Here is a 16,535-nt window from a genome sequence, read left to right as displayed (position 1 = left end):
GCAGAGCACTTACCTAGCATGTGTGAGGCACTGGGTCCAATACTTAGCAATACAACAAAGGTATTCTGTTCATCTACAACTACAAAAATAAATTACATGAAGATAAAATTAACAGTAGTGGCTTTCTTGCCAACTCAATATATACCTGGTAATAAATAAAAGTAATTTTCCTAAATTTTCTTTACTTTAGATCACTTTGACATAAAATTATTATGCATTTGATTTTTTGAACTTCTTTCAAGTAGTTCTGATTTTGAATGAGAAGTTACACTTGGTTGTGAGTCAGCAGTTTGAATTTAAGCCAGGTGCAGTGGTGCATGCCTATAATCCCAGCAGCTTGGGAGACTGAAGCAGGAATATCACAAGTTCAAAGGCAGCCTCTGCTATTTAGTGAGGCCCTAAACAACTTAGCAAGACTCTGTCTCAAACTAAAAAAAATAAAAAGGGCTGAAGATATAGCCCAGTGGTAAAGTATCCTAATGCCAAAAATTTTTTTAAAAGTTGGAGTTTAGTATCATTCAAGACCCTTTGCACCAGGTGTGGTGGCCCATGCCATAATCCCAGCTACTTGAGAAACTGAGGCAGGAGGATCACAGGCTTGAGGCCAGTCCCAGCAATTTAGCAAGACTCTTTTTAAAATATATATATATATATATTTAGATGTAGTTGGACACAATATCTTTATTTTTATGTGGTGCTGAGGATCGAACCCAGGGCCTTCCACATGCTAAGTGAGTGCTTTACCACTAAGCCATAACCCCAGCTCAAGACTCTTTATCAAATAAAATGGGCTTGGGATGTAGTTCATTGTAAAACATCCTAGGTTTGATCCCTAGTATAGAGCAGGGGTTTGCTAAGTGCACACATAGTACCACTGAGCTATTCACCTAGCCCCAAGACCCTTTGCATTTTAAGTGGACTTTATACAAGTGTAAAAATCTCATATAGGATTAGGTGTAATCAAGCTGGGTATAGTGGCTCCTGTAATCCCAGTAGCTCAGGAGGCTAAGGCAATAGGATGGCAAGTTCAAAGCCAGCTTCAGCAACTCAGTGAGGCCCTAAGCAACCCAGTGAGATCCTGTCTTTAAATAAACTATAAAAAAGGGCTGGGGATGTGGCTCAGTGGTTGAGTCCCCCTGGGTTCAATCCGTGGTAACAACAAAAAAAGTAATCATAATTAAATGATCATAGGTTTTATTTCTACTAACCCAAGCTTTTGAAGATATTTATACTTTGGATATAAGATTGAATCAGGTCCTTACGAATAATAATAATTTAATTTTTCCTTTAGACATGTTAATGAATACACCCAAGGCACAGACGGTTGAAGAGATTTGTATTGATGAAGACCAAAATGAGGAGTCAAATGGATTAAACAAAGACATTTTAGTCAGTTCACATAGTGATGCTTCTGTAAATGAAGAGGAGCAATTAAAATTAGAGGAAACACAACTGGACCAATCCTTTTAAAATGTGCAAAGGTAATTTTATGCTTCATCCGGAAGTGTTTTCAAAGTTAGATACTCCTCCCCTAGAAAAAGTATCTATTAACTCTTCTGCAAGTTTGGGATTATTGTGTATTTTGTCTGCTTTGTAAGAAAACCCTTATGTAGTAAAAATGTTTGTGTATTCTTGTTTAAACTCTGATATTTATTTATAATTGTCACTAATATTAGTAAAGTCTTTTTTATATATAGATATGACTTCATAAAGTGATTATTAGTTAAGCAGCTTCTAATACTAGTGTGCATTAAATGCCTTATTTTCTCTAAATTGCATGTTTTAAGATGTAAATATGTATTTAAAATTTTTTAGGGGGGGGCTACTGGGAATTAAACCTAGGAGTGCTATACCATTGAACCCTTTCTAAGACAGGTCTTGCTAAATTGCTGAGGTTGTCCTTGAACTTGTGATCCACCTACCTTTTCCCCAGATCACTGGGATTGCAATTATGTGTCACCAAGCCTGACTTGACGTCACTTTTAAAATTTTGATTAGAGACAGGATCTTGCTAAGTTGCTTAGAGCTTCACTAAGCTGCTGAGGCTAGCTTTGAATTCACAATCCTCCTGCCTCAGCCTCCTGAGCTGCTGGGATTACAGGTGTGTGCCACTGTGCTGGGCTTAATGTCACTTTTTTTCTTTTGGTACTGGGGATTGAACTCAGGAGCACTCGATCACTGAGACACATCCCCAGCCCTGTTTTGTATTTTATTTAGAGACAGGGTCTCACTGAGTTGCTTAGTGCTTCGCTTTTGATGAGGCTGGCTTTGAACTTGAAATTCTCCTGCTTCAGCCACCCAAGCCACTGAGATTACAGGCATGCGCCACTGTGCCCAGCCTTGATGTCACTTTTTTTTTTAAGAGAGAGAGAGAGAGGAGAGAGGAATTTTAATATTTTATTTTTAGTTTTCGGCGGACACAACATCTTTGTTTGTATATGGTGTTGAGGATCGAACCCGGGCCGCATGCATGCCAGGCGAGCGTGCTACCGCTTGAGCCACATCCCCAGCCCCTTGATGTCACTTTTTAATTAATTTTTTTTTATGGCCTTGCACATCCTAGGCAAGCATTCTCTGCCACTGAGTTACACCTTCAGCCCCCTAATGTCTGTTTTTTTTTTTTTTTTAAATATTGTGTTTTAGTTGGACACTATACCTTTATTTTATTTTTATGTGGTGCTGAGGATCAAACCCAGAGCCCCACATGTGCTAGGGGAGCACTTTACTGCTAAGCCACAACCCTAGCCCCCTAATGTCTGTTTTTTAAAAAGAAATAAAAATGTCTTCAGAAACTTTGTGAAAGTTTTTGATCACTGTTCTGCAATTATATTTTTGATAAAATGTTCACAGTGTTGTCTATAGTTTAAGGAGTCACTTTAATAATTAAAAGGGCAAATGAAAGGCCAACGTATTATCTAACCATCATAGATTCTGGGGAAGTTCAAAGAATGCTCCTTGGTACCTTTTTGAATAGTTGGGAGGAAATTTGCCCAATATTATGAGTAACACAGACTGAGGGATGATTCATAGGTGAATTCAACAGATTGACCTTTCAGTTGGGTCCAAGTATTGGAAAGAACATTGTACAATAACACAGAGATAGATTTAGGAAATAAGGAAGATTTGGGACTGACTATGAAGCTATAAGTGTTGGGACCAGATGGAGAAAGTACCTGATTAGAGTTCTCCTTGCCTGCTTTATCAGCTTGATAGAGAGGTTAATTAGAGATGGGAAAGGATCATGTTGACAACAAGTTTAAAGAAGGTCTGGTTCTTGGTAGGAGATTCCTATGGAGAGGAGGGAAAGAACTAAGCCAGTTTTTAGGAAGTTTTTTCCCCCCTTATGAGAAAGATTATAAATATTTATAAAAATATAAATGTTTTAAGTATTTATAAAGAAATGCTCTTACCTCTTAGGGAAAGAGTGGAATGATGGTGCTACATTTGCTTCCATCCATAAAACCAGGATAGATGGGCATCTTCACAGAGCTTTTCAGGCTTTCTGACTTCAGATAGGGAGAGGAAGTGACAAAGATGGTTTGATTGAAAATCCAGGAAGTTAAGCACAAGAACAACATATGGGTTGTGTGCTTGATACAAATTGCCATTAGTGATGGGCCAGGAAGCTTGTGTATCAAGAGGATCATGGTTTATTGTTGCCAATAAGCAGTCAGATAGATGATGGAGTTGCCATTGATGCCTAGAGAAACTGCTTCCCAGGAGTCCCTGTTCAGGCCTCTGTCCATAATCATGATCTAGATGAGGAGGGGATTGGGAGAGGGGGGGTGTTTTTCCAGTGATGGATTTACTGGCAAGTTTCCAATAAGTGGAATCCAACATACCTCATTATCAGAGGAATACACAACAAAATGGGGGGTGGTGTGGGAAAGGAGATTTGTGATAAGACTTTGCTATGTATCCCATTGCCCTCTCTATGCCCTATCCCTATCTGGTGCTGGGACAACTGGGAAAGTTTGAAGTAGAGGAGTTTTAAAGTGGATAGGTGGACAGGACTGGGTCTTCCCTGAAAGTGATTGAAAGTTATTTGATAGATGTTAGAAGGGACTATGTCACTGGCACTTTTGTCCCAATGAGGCAATTATTTTTTTCAATAAGACCTTTTTTTTGGTAAGAATTGATTTGAGACAAGATAACTAAAAATTAAGTCTAAGTTTATGAAAATTAGGCTAGCAACCTGCTTTGCACTGCCGTCCTAGCTGAAAAATCAGTTTACTTAGTAATCTAGTTTTACTTTTTAACAACTTCAGTGAATTATGAAAGAACATTTTATACATATATGAAATACCTCTCCAATCTTGAGCAACTGTAGTCCTGAGTAACCCCAAATTAGAAGTTTGAAAGAATATTAAAACACATAAGATAAAGTTCAAAGAATATTTTATGTTCTGTAATTGCTTGAAACATCTAGGAGAGCTAGGTCCCTTATTTCCTCTAGAAGTGTGTATAGACTTTGCCCCTTTGTTTGGCAGTATTCTTGATATTCTTCCTGAATGATGTTTACTTTGACTTCTTGGGCAAGCTGAGCTTCTTCCATAGATCTGGTCACTTCTTTCACTAATTCACTTTTCAGCAAGAGAGAACTCTGATGAAAAAGTTCTGTGTTTGGTATCATGTATGGTTTGTTGCTTATTATTTCAAGCCTGATTGTATCAGAATGGCAACGCAAGGCTTGTACAGATATTCTTACCTATCATGGAGGAAAAAAAATACATATTACTAAATCAAATTCTTTGTTATTTACAATGAAAATAATGCTTAATGTAAATATAGACTTACTGTCACATGGTCAAACAAATGGAATGTAACAGATTGCCCTGCTGTTGTGGTAGAGATTATTTTGTTTTGAAATCGTTGAAGAGATCCTGGTTTCCATTCAGAACGGCTATCTGGACCACATGAGATCACTAAACCATCTTTATTTTTTAGATAAGCAGCACCTTTAATCCCAAACCTGAATCAGGGCCAGAATAAAAATTCAGAGATAATGTACTTAGTATATAGATATTGTATGTTTATCTAGGATGCTAGTTTTTCTTCTAGATTAGAAACACCACTTTTTCCCATTGTTTATTTATTTTTCTATAGCAAATGAGAACACAAAATATTTAGCTACGTAAGATCCTAAAATAGATATAGATGGACATACATATGTACTCTGGAGTATCCTAGGGACCAACCTCTCGGGAAAGAGTCCATGGGTGAGAGAATGCCCCAAAGAGGTAGGTGGATGCTGGCCCGGCCCAAGCCCTTCTGTCCCAGGAAGGGGGCCCAGGGTCCCAGGTGACACTAAAATGGCCAGTTGCCCCTATTTTGTATCTATGGTAACTTTATAAATAGTTGCTTAATATTTTTATTTTTTGCAGTCTGTGGGGTCAAACCTAGGGCATCATGCATGCTACATAAGCACTCTACCACTGAGCTATGTCCCTAGCCCTAAATAAATATTTTAGTAAATTTATATCTAATGTACTGTTTTGGTTCTACATTGATCTCTTATTACCTATTGCATTGGATGCGACATACCTCGGTATAAATAGAAGCACACCATTTGTTCTAATTGAGTAAATAACTCCATCAGATATGCATCGCTCCTCAGTTTCAGGGTCCTTGTCTTTAAAGTACATGCACTGGAAGAGCTCAGTAGACTGCTTCTGAGAATGCTGTGCTGCCTGGAAGAAGCACAACCTTGAGCATTATAACAGACCTTCCTGACATTCCCAGAAGAAACCTGAAATCCACATTTCTTTTTTTTTTTTTTTTTTTAAGTATTTTCCGTTTTTGTTTTTTTTTTAGAGAGAGAGAATTTTTAATATTTATTTTTTAATTATCTGCAGACAGAACATCTTTGTATGTGGTGCTGGGGATCGAACCCGAGCCGCATGCATGCCAGGCAAGCGTGCTATCGCTGGAGCCACATCCCCAGCCCTGAAATTCACATTTCTACAGAAAATATGTCTTTAAAAAGGTTAGAAGATGTCTAACTATTATTAATATAAAAACTGTTTTCTATTATGAATCAAATCAATTTTTTGAGAACTTAGTATATCCAGTATTATCCCATCAAAAAAGTCATAGAAAATAGATTATTTTATAAAAATAAACTTGTTTTTAGTTCATTGAAGTAGAGGCTGGCAAATTTGGGACATGTCCTTAGAGCACAGAAAAAGTATTTTTTATATATGTCCTGTCTTTTTCAAGGCTGGGCTGCCAGTGTCTCTTTGGTGGAAATGTAAATTAGCCTTACTATTACTGAGCAATTTAGTAATATGCATCAACATTTTATTTCTGTATACCTTTTGACTCAGTAATTCCCTTTCTAGGATTTACCCAGGCAATAATCTGAAAAATCCATAACAATGTATGCACTAGGATGGTTATAAACAAAACTTTCTGTAATGATGGAAATGTTCTGTATCTGTTACTAATAGGTGGCTGCTAACCACAAGTGAACTGAATTTTTAATTCTAAATAATTTAAATAATCATTGTGGCCAGTGGCTACAGTATTGTACAATAGAGAATACAAACATTGGATACAGAATATTATCTTAAACATTTAGTTACTTTGTAATATTCTGCATCACCCAATGGTTTAGTTCTATACTTTACAATCTTATAACTACTAATAATAATATGAAATAGAATAAAAAGTAGCTTCTAAAATAATGATATAGTTATAGCAACATGATATGCTATCAATTATAGGTTATATAAATGAAAAAATTTAAAACAGCAGATATTGTATATTTTATAAATGAAAATGTTAGCGCTGTCTACAGAGTTGAGTAGCAAGGGGTTAGGTGAATTTTTTGTCTTCCTATCTTTATGTGTTGTTTGAACCTTTATATTCCTGCCTTTTGGGAAGAACATCTAAATTATTATCAAATTTGGAAATTCAAGACAACCATGCTGATGTGTTCATATAGTCCTAGCTTCTAGGAAGGCTGAGGCCAGAGGATCATTTGAGCCAAAGTTTGAGACTAACTTGGGCAACATAGTGAGACTTTGTCATTTAAAAAGAAAAAGAAAAAAACTCCCAAATCCACATGTTATCTAAGAATACTTGCAAATATATTAAGAGTATTGTTAGAATAATTCTAGAATTTGTTAATGTGTATGGTGTTCCAGTCTATAATAAAGTTCAGTAGTAGTACGCTTGCCTAGAATGTGTGAGGCACTGGGTTTGATCCCCGGTACCACATATAAATAAATTTAAAAAACAACAACAAAAAAAGAGATGATGGTAAAAGAATTGTAAAATGTCTTACTCGGTTTCTGTTGTTGATATGTCTGCACAATTCCTCAAGATCCTTGTTGCTGAATAGGTTTTCTTTCATTTCCATTTTCTTATCTTTTGAAATGGCTGCCATTAACAGTCTGTGTACTACAATATCTGAATATCTTCTTATTGGAGAAGTAAAATGGGTATATTTATCTAACGCAAGACCTTCAGAAAGAAACCAAAACATCAGAATTAACAAAAAATGTCTGTGCTTTTTAAACAAATTGCTGAAGGTTACAGTCACACAGAAGAAAATTTTATCATTCACCATAATGATGGAACTCTTCCTCCGCACATGATCCAGTAGAGAAATACAGTGCATTAGACATAGCCTGCGTAGCCATAGAGCGTAGCAGTCTGTTTACAATAGGATCATTGGGGTCATTAGCATTATCCAGAGAATCAGCCAGTGTTTTATTGGACCTAATAAAGAACAGAAAAACCTTTATGTAGTCTCAAAGTTAAGTTAGAAATAAGGGTTTATGGGGAACCCTTTGCTTTTTGGTCTGATTACCTTTATCTGTCAGCAGTTAAATTTCTTTTGGACACATTTCAGAAGCAACTCTTTTTAATTACAGAAATCTAGTTTGCTTTTAGGATTTAAACAAAAGAATGTCACAGATTAAATAAATTTCTTTAGTAAAGCATTGTCCTGAATAATACTAGGTTGAGTTAATTCTTGTAAATAGTAGGTGGTTAAATTCTTACAAAGTTAATTCTTTTTTTTTTTTTTTTTTAATATTTTTTTTAGTTGTAGATGGACCTTTATTTTATTTATTTATTTTTATGGGGTGCTGAGGATCAAACCCAGTGCCTCACACATGCTGGGCAAATGCTTACCACTAAGCTATAGCCCCAGACCCCCAAGTTGAATTCTTTTTTTGTGGGGGGTACAGGAATTGAACTCAGGGGCACTTGACCACTGAGCCACATTCCCCAGCCCTATTTTGTATTTTATTTAGAGACAAGGTCTCACTGAATTGCTAGTGCCTCGCTTTTGCTGAGGCCAGGCTTTGAACTCGTGATCCTCCTGCCTTTGCCTCCAGAGCCACTAGGATTACAGGCATGTGCTACTGCATCTGGCCCAAGTTGAATTTTTTTTTTTTAATATTTATATTTTAGTTATAGTTGGACACAATACCTTTATTTTATTTATTTATTTTTATGTGGTGCTAAGGATCAAACCCAGGGCCTCACATGTGCTAGGTGAGTGCTGTACCACTGAGCCCCAATCCCAGCCTCCCAAGTTAAATTCTTAAAATACTTAATTTTAAAAATCCAAAAATCCAATACAGGTCAATTTTTTTTTGTGTGTGTGGGTACTGGAGATTGAGCCCAGAAGCAATGTAACATTGAGATAACATTTCCAGTCCTTTTTTCATTTTTTTATTTTGAGACAGGATCTTGCTGAGTCTAGCCCCAAACTTAAGTCCCCCTGGCTTAACCTCCTGAGTTACCTATGCCTGGCAGCCTTTCTTTTTAAATATGCTCTCAACCACTGAGCTACATCTCTACCCCTTTTAATTTTAATTAGAGACAGGGTCTTACAGAGTTGCTTAGGACCTTGCTAAGTTGTTTTGGTGGCTTTGAACTCACAATTCTCCTGACTTAGCCTCCTAAGCCACTGGGATTACACACATGTACCACCACGCCAGCTCAAAATAATTTTTTAAAACCCAACAAGTAGGGCTGGGTTGTAACTCAGTGGTAGAGCACTTGCCTAGCCATGTGTGAGGCCTGGGTTTGATCCCCAGCACCACATAAAACTAAATAAACAAACCAGGAAATACAGATGTATATAAATAGTTAAACTAGCCAGGGACTGTGGTGTCTTCCTGCAATCCCAGCTGTCTGAGTAGCTGAGGAAGGAGGATTCCAAGTTTGAAAGCCAGCCCTGGCAACTTAGTGAACATTATTTGAAAAAAATAAAATAAAAAGGGCTGGGGACATAGCTTGATAGAATGCTTGCCTAGATGTGGAGGACTCTGGGTCTGATCCCCAACATGGCAAAAATAAAGATCTGCCAATGTACAGTACTTCCTGCCATTCATCTGCCTGCCTCAAAGGAGGAATACCGTGTATCAATGAAGAAGCCTTTTGCTTTAGCACATTCCCGGAGCTCAGAAAAAAACTCCTGGTGTGGAGAAGGATGTTGACGCAACAAGGCTTGATGAGGGAAGTTCTCCCAGATCTTCTTGGCTACCCAGTGGTTGGCCAGGATCATGCATTCAGCCACTGTCTCATGGACCTCCAGGGGTTGCTTGGGGATGAGGTCATGAATATTCTTTTTTTCATCGAGCTGCACTCGAACCTCCACCCCTTCCAGTTCCAGGGCACCACAACGGTCTCGTTTAGCTCGGATATGGCGAGCTATATCAGTCAACTTTCCAATTGCCCACACTAATTCCTCCAGTTTGGCTTGTCTGCTCTTCTCATCCAAGTCTTTAAGTTCTGGAATATCATCAACAATGCTGAAGTTTCCATCCAGTAGTTCCTGGGCGGCTTCATAGAAGAGTTTATAAGCTGATCGAATAATGGTTCTGCCATACCACACTTTCTTAATTTCATAAGAGGTTTCATCCAATTCCCACATGACACTTACAGCATACCTACAAAACCAGTAACATCAACAACATCACTATTCAGCTCTTATTTTTGAAGCAAACAAAATTTGACCCTAAATGTAACTTGAAAGAAATTACATCACTATAGGTTTCTGGTCCAATTACTCAATCCAACCACACTAATAATAAATCAAAATGTATTTTAACTTTAATCAATGATGCTAGACTAGGTTCTAAATTCTGAAAAAATCTGAAATGAGTTTATATGTAACAATACATAATCTACAGGTCTCCATTTTGACTAGAATATAATGGCACTGATAGAAGAGTCTATTTAGCTTCCCAGGATAATACAGCAAAGCCTTTTAGATTCTACAGGATGACAGTAAGCTAAGATACCAGTCTTGATGACAGCTTAATTTAGCAAATGTTCATTCAGCAAAGAACCATTTTGCCATCAAAACGCGCTGTTTCCTGGGTGTGGTGGTGCACGCCTATAATTCCAGTGACCAGGAAGGCTGAGGCAGGAGGATCACAATTCAGACCAGCCTCAGCAGCTTAGTAAGACCTTGTCTCAATAAATAAAAAGGTTTAGGGTGTGGCTCAATGGTTAAACACCCCTAGATTCAATCCCTGGTACCAAAACACTTAATTTAAAAACTAGTTGGTGTGGTAGCCCATACCTATAATCCCAGTATCTGGGGTGGCAGAAGCAGGAGGATCATAAATTCAAGGCCAGCTTGGGCAACTTAGCAAGTTCTGTCTCAAAATTTTAGAAGGACTAGGGATGTAGCTCAATGCTAGAACACTTGCCTAGCATATAGTGAGGCCCTGGGTTTGATCCCCAGTACTGCTAAAATGTGTTTATATATGTATATACAATTTGTATTTGGAAAAAAAAAAGACTAATTTACCTATATCTAAAGAGTTCTCAAGTCAATAATGGATCACACAACCAAACTGAAAATGGGAAAGGAATAAGAAACCCACAGAAAAGGATACACAAATGATTGTGAAACATAAGAATGTTTAACTTTCCTCATAGTAGGAAAAATACAAATTAAAACTACTGTGAGCTGGGGATGTGGCTCAAGCGGTAGTGCGCTCGCCTGGCATGCGTGCGGCCTGGGTTTGATCTTCAAAACCACATACAAACAAAGATGTTGTGTCTGCCGAAAACTAAAAAATAAATACATATTAAAAATTCTCTCTCTCTAAAAGAAAAATAAAATAAAACTACTGTAAGATACCATTCTTCAGGCTGGGACTATAGCTCAGTGGCAGAACACTTGCCAAGTATGCGTGAGACACTGGGTTCGATCCTTAGCACCACATAAAAATAAAACAAAGGCATTTCTGTCCCTCTACAACTACAAAAAATTTCTTAAGACGGACACAGTAGCACACGCCTGTAATCCCAGCGGCTAGGGAGGCTGAGACAGGAGAATAGTAAATTCAAAGCCAGCTTTGGCAACTGCAAGGTGCTGAACAATTTGGTGAGACTCTGTCTCTAAATGAAATTCAAAATTGGGTTGGGGGATGTGGCTCAATGGTGGAGTACATCTGAGTTTGATTCCTGGTACAAAAGAAAAAAAAATTGTTTTCAAATATCAAATTACCTAAAAGAAAAATACAATGCACTGTGTTGGCAGGGCTGTGGGGAAATAAACACTTGCATACCTTAGTGGTAGGAATATATTGGTGCAAATTCTTGAGGTCAATTTATTGATCCAAACACAAATGATGTACCCTTGATACATTCCATTTCTAAGAATTTAAGATACACTATTTTTTTTAAATGATTTTTTTTTTTTTAAAGAGAGGGAGAGAATTTCAATATTTATTTTTTAGTTATCAGTGGACACATCTTTGCTTTGTATGTGGTGCTGAGGATCGAACCCGGGCCGCATGCATGCCAGGCAAGTGCGCTACCACGTGAGCCACATCCCCAGCCCGATACACTATTTTTTAAAATATTTATTTCTTTAGTTGGACACAATATCTTTATTTATTTTTATGTGGTGCTGCAGATCGAACCCAGGGCCTCGCACATGCTAGGTGAGCGCTCTACCACTGAGCCACAACCCCAGCCCTAAGATACACTATTTTTTAAAACACAAAGTGACTTGTGTTCAAAGTAGTTTGATCATTTTTTTTTTTTTTTTCATACCAGGGATTGAACTTGGGCACTCGACCATAGAGCCACATCCCCAGCTCCATTTTGTATTTATTGTTAGAGACAGGGTCTCACTGAATTGCTTAGCACCTCACTAAATTGCTAAGGCTGGTTTTTTTGTGTTAAAAAAATCATATTTGTGTACATATTAAATCTAGGAAAAATCTGATTATCACCAGGTATGGTGGCGCACGACTGTAATCCCAACAGCTTGGGAGGTTGAGGCAGGAAAATCACAAGTTCAAAGACAGCCTCAGCAAAATTGAGGCACTCAGCAACTCAGTGAGACCCTGTCTCTAAATAAAATACAAAATAGGGCTGGGGATGTGGCTCAGCGGTTGAGTGCCCCTGAATTCAGTCCCCATACCAAAATTTTTTTAAAAAGTTACTGAGAAAAAGCAATAGGAAAGAACATTTCATTAAATATTTTTTGGAATCTGTGAATTTAGATTATATGATTTTATTACCTATTCAGAGATAAACAAACTTTAATAAATGAACAACTACCTAAATTCATTATTCTGATGTAGAACAGCTTCAACCAGGGAATGCATGTGTATAAAGCTATACACATTTGTCCCCAGACTAGCTGAATTTAAAAGCTAACAGGGAAAAGAACAGAAAGAGGGTAAGGGAAGGCTGGAGAAATAAAGCTGCCCAAAAATAAGTGTACAGCAGAGTTTAGAGGAGACAGGGAAAGCAGGCCACAGGGGAGAGGGTGGTAAGAGATATTGGAAGAGGAAAGAGGCCTGAGCAGAGAGCATCAGGTACCTCAAAGGGCCAAGACAAACTTTTAAGATAAAAATAATAAACTCACCTATCAACACCTCCCAGCAGGGAACACAAATCAGCACTGAGGATAGAGGGCAGCATGTCATAGCGACGATCTGCTAAATAATAAGTGGTGGCCCTGTGAATGACACATACGCAGTGACTGACCTTCAGCTGGGAGAAACAAAACTGCTGACAGCATAGGCTGCAGAGAGGTAAATGGCTGAGACCTCAGTACAGATTCCCCAAGGCTGCTGCTCTTCATAAAGTGCAGCAGACTGCATAATAAAATGATTCCCATGTTCCTACTTTTCTAAATGATTCTCCTTTGGGCTGAATATTCTTCCACTGATGTAAGAAAGAAAGAGCAACACAAATCTTGGTCATATAAGAAAAACTGGAGTGTAATGATCCATTGTTTATATAAAAGTAGTATATTACTACATGAAAATTTAACCCATTTCAATTTAGTAGGAATCATGGTGTAAAAAGGTTAAAAAAGGAAAGGTAAATTGACCAAACTACTATTTAAAGGGGGAATAACCACAACTTTTTTTGGAAGGGATTTTCAGAATTGTACAAACATAAAATCTTTGCACATCTGAAATTAGCACAGATAAAAAAATAATAGTCACATACACACACCATGGTGCTGATCTTACCTTGTTCTAGCTTCCACATCAATGTAAGAATTGGGAGCCACAAAGTGTGTTACATCTGCAATGTGGACTCCAAGTTCCAGGTTGCCATTATTTAAGGTTCTGACTGAGAGTGTATCATCCACATCTTCACAACCTTTGGGGTCAATGCTGAACACAAGATGGGTTTTCCTCAAGTCTTTACGTTCTTGTTCCTCTTCAGGACTCACCTTCCAAGGATTTTCTGGTGTGTTTACTGGCATCTCACACATCTACATGAGAGGCCAAATATTCAGCAATTTATACACCACAAGTTTCTATTAAAAAGCTGTCTTACATTTTCAATGTAACCATGTAGAAATTTATTAATTTCCAATTGCCTTCTGCATCAACCTATTTTGCTTCTTTTGATCAATCATTTAATGGATGCCCCAGATGTGTCAGGCCCTGGGTGAGGGTGTGGAAAGTAGGAGTCAACAAAAAAGAAAGACCCCCTTGAGGACCTTTGCAATCTGACAGGAAATGTCCCGCAATTTCCACCAGCCTCATCAGTTATGCGGGCTAGCACAAAATGAATTAGCAGCTTATGAGTACAAATAATGTAATCCATTTCCAAATGATTCATCTATTTAAATGAAGATTAAGCCTTTTTCTTTTCAGTACTAGGGGTTGAACCCAGTACTGAAACTTATTGAAATACATCCCAGCCCTTTTTATTTTATATTTTAAGACAAGGTCTCCCTAAGTTGTGGAGGCTGTCCTTGAACTTGGGATCCTCCTGCTTCAGCCTCCTGTGTTGCCAGGATTACAGATATGCACCAAAATGCCTGGCTGTCCTTGAGCTTTTCAAGTCAAGCCTGGAAAAAAATCAACATGTCCCAAATAATACAAAGCTTATTCCTTAGAGATTATTTAAACAGAACAAATCTAGGACATTTTTCTCTCCTTTATTACCTGTTTAAACCATCAATTTGCAGTTAAGTAGGCTGAAAGGGGAGAGAACTCTAGTCTTGTGAAGTCTAATTCACACTTTATTTTATTCTAACATTTTCTCTGCTGCCAAACAAGTCAACAAATAATTTCCAGAAACTAATGTTAAACATAAAAATTTAATAATGTAAAATATTCTAAAATATTTTCTTATTATAACTCCTGTCCTGTCAAGTACTCTAATGAAAATAAGAATATTCATACACTCTTGATGGTAATGCAAACTAGTCTAATTTTTTCTGGAAAACAATCTGCCAATACATAATGAAAGCTATTTGAATTTTTTATGCCCTTTGACTTGGTAATCTCACTTTAAAGATTACATTCCAAGGGAATGATCAAAAGGGAAAAAAAGGCAATGTTGATAAAAATGTTTGAAGTAGGATTTTTCATATTACTGAAAAATTAAACAGCCCAAATGCCCAACAATTGAGGAATGTTTAAGCAAACTAGGGTACATCAATATGCAGTAATTTGTCATAACTACTAAAAATAAGTAGGCTATGTCAATACATAGACATAATTTTAAGTGAAAGAAGCAGAACAGAAATAAGTGCACTCAATGAATATGACTATGCAAGAATAATAAACAAGATTTATGGGGATTTTAAAAGACCATAAAGTGATGGAAATGGCTGATGTTTTACATTCATTGGATTTTTGTTTTCTGTAAAGGTTACAAAAACTTTTTCATAATGAGCATGATTTTTTTGACCCATGGGCTGGAGATGTATGGATCAGAGGAATCTGTTCCCCGTAGTTTTATGAAGCCTCTGCCTCTGGTTGAACAACTCTGAAGGGGAGTAGAGTCCAATGGGTCTATAACCAAGTACATTTACAGTTGTTGAGGATGGATGTATACTGACTGCAGGACATTGACATGTCATTTTTAAGCACAGTTGGAAAATGTAAAAATTTTAGAACTATGAGGCTCTAGGAAACAAATTTTACACTTGAAGCAGACTTCAGTCTGGTTCAAATATGAAATAAAGTGGAGTGAGATTTTTTTCATTACTCTGTGGCTTTAGACAGTGGGTTGTTACATAGCATAAAGATTTTTCTTTCTTAATGATGAAACAACAACAAAAGCAAAAGGAAAATGTGTGCTACTAGATCAAAGGCCTCTGGGAAATCTGACCTGAGCTTCTGAGAAAGGGACAACTGAAATACTGTTTTCCACTAGGATGGTTGCAATCTCCCCTTCCAGATCACCGATTCTTCCTAAAACACGCACAAAATGCCCATTTGGATATACAGATGTTGACTCCCAGGAATCGATGCGCACAACCACCCTGAAGTCCTGCACAGAGGAAAAAATAAAACATGAGCCAAGCCTAGGAGTTAAGTGGTTCAATTAGAAACATTAAGCAAACAAGATAAACAGCACTCAGTTCCAAAGAAAGGGGCACATTTGCAATACTGGTATGTTGTGGTTTATTTTATTTATTTTTATTCTTCCTGTTTTACTGAATTGCCAGATGGCATTGCAAATGCTTGGCTCATTGCTTTGAAGGGAGGCATTACCTCTCTACATCAAATAAGTGGGCTGGAAATTTTAGTTTGTTAAAGAAAAGCAGTTGTAATACATTTTAGTTAATACTTGCAACACAGGGATAAACCCAATTATGCATGGTCTAAATTAAGTTTTAAAATGGCAGTCTCAATTTTAAGTGTTTGGGAATTACTTTCTAATTTCTTTTTCTTTTTTTTTTCTTCTTCTTCTTTTTTTTTTTTGTAGCAGTAATTGAACGCAGGGGCGCTTAACCACTGAGCCACATCCCCAGCCCTTTTTTATATTTTATTTTTAGACAAGGTCTCACTGAATTGCTTAGGGCCTCACTAAATTGTTAAGGCTGGCTTTGCACTCGCAACCCTCCTGTCTCAGCCTCCTGAACTTCTGGGATTACAGGCATGTGCCACTGCATCTGGCTTCTAATTTCTTTGAAGTCTTAAGATGATCTCAGGTAGGAAAGAAGATATCAGTGTAAATTGGAATGTCACTACCCAACAAGTCCAGAAAACTATGGAAATGGAATGTGTGTAGTTGCAACTGACCTCTGAGAGTCTGCAAAAAGCTGTAAGATGTAAAGATAC

General features: G+C 37.4%; 2 protein-coding genes across 13 annotated transcripts in view; one reads left to right on the top strand and one right to left on the bottom strand.

Annotated features, from left to right (window-relative positions):
• Window positions 1–16,535, top strand: part of Tipin (TIMELESS interacting protein) — a 35,794-nt gene that overhangs the window by 11,794 nt on the left and 7,465 nt on the right. For 4 of the 8 annotated variants that reach the window (XR_013090773.1, XM_076850979.1, XM_076850977.1 and 1 more), the window contains exon 8: window positions 1,292–1,481. Coding sequence is in view for 7 of the 8 variants with exons in the window: in XM_076850979.1 (XP_076707094.1) it covers window positions 1,292–1,470 (179 nt within the window). In the remaining variant the exon portion in view is untranslated. Of the gene's footprint in view, window positions 1–1,291; window positions 2,793–16,535 lie in introns of those variants that run through there. The other 4 variants (XM_076850976.1, XM_076850980.1, XM_076850983.1 and 1 more) reach the window with 1 other exon arrangement.
• Dis3l (DIS3 like exosome 3'-5' exoribonuclease) overlaps window positions 4,382–16,535 on the bottom strand; it is a 41,351-nt gene continuing 29,197 nt past the window's right edge. For all 5 annotated transcript variants that reach the window (XM_076850971.1, XM_076850972.1, XM_076850974.1 and 2 more), the window contains 9 exons: window positions 15,580–15,741; window positions 13,476–13,723; window positions 12,860–12,952; window positions 9,378–9,911; window positions 7,571–7,725; window positions 7,289–7,467; window positions 5,545–5,690; window positions 4,798–4,972; window positions 4,382–4,708 (listed from right to left, as the gene is read on the bottom strand). In XM_076850971.1, coding sequence (XP_076707086.1) covers window positions 4,400–4,708; window positions 4,798–4,972; window positions 5,545–5,690; window positions 7,289–7,467; window positions 7,571–7,725; window positions 9,378–9,911; window positions 12,860–12,952; window positions 13,476–13,723; window positions 15,580–15,741 — 2,001 coding nt within the window. In that variant the 3' untranslated portion in view covers window positions 4,382–4,399. The remainder of the gene's footprint in view (window positions 4,709–4,797; window positions 4,973–5,544; window positions 5,691–7,288; window positions 7,468–7,570; window positions 7,726–9,377; window positions 9,912–12,859; window positions 12,953–13,475; window positions 13,724–15,579; window positions 15,742–16,535) is intronic.

The sequence above is a fragment of the Callospermophilus lateralis genome, chromosome 3, assembly GCF_048772815.1.
Source record: "Callospermophilus lateralis isolate mCalLat2 chromosome 3, mCalLat2.hap1, whole genome shotgun sequence".
Classification (NCBI taxonomy): domain Eukaryota; kingdom Metazoa; phylum Chordata; class Mammalia; order Rodentia; family Sciuridae; genus Callospermophilus; species Callospermophilus lateralis.
This window is presented reverse-complemented; position numbering and strand designations above follow the sequence as displayed.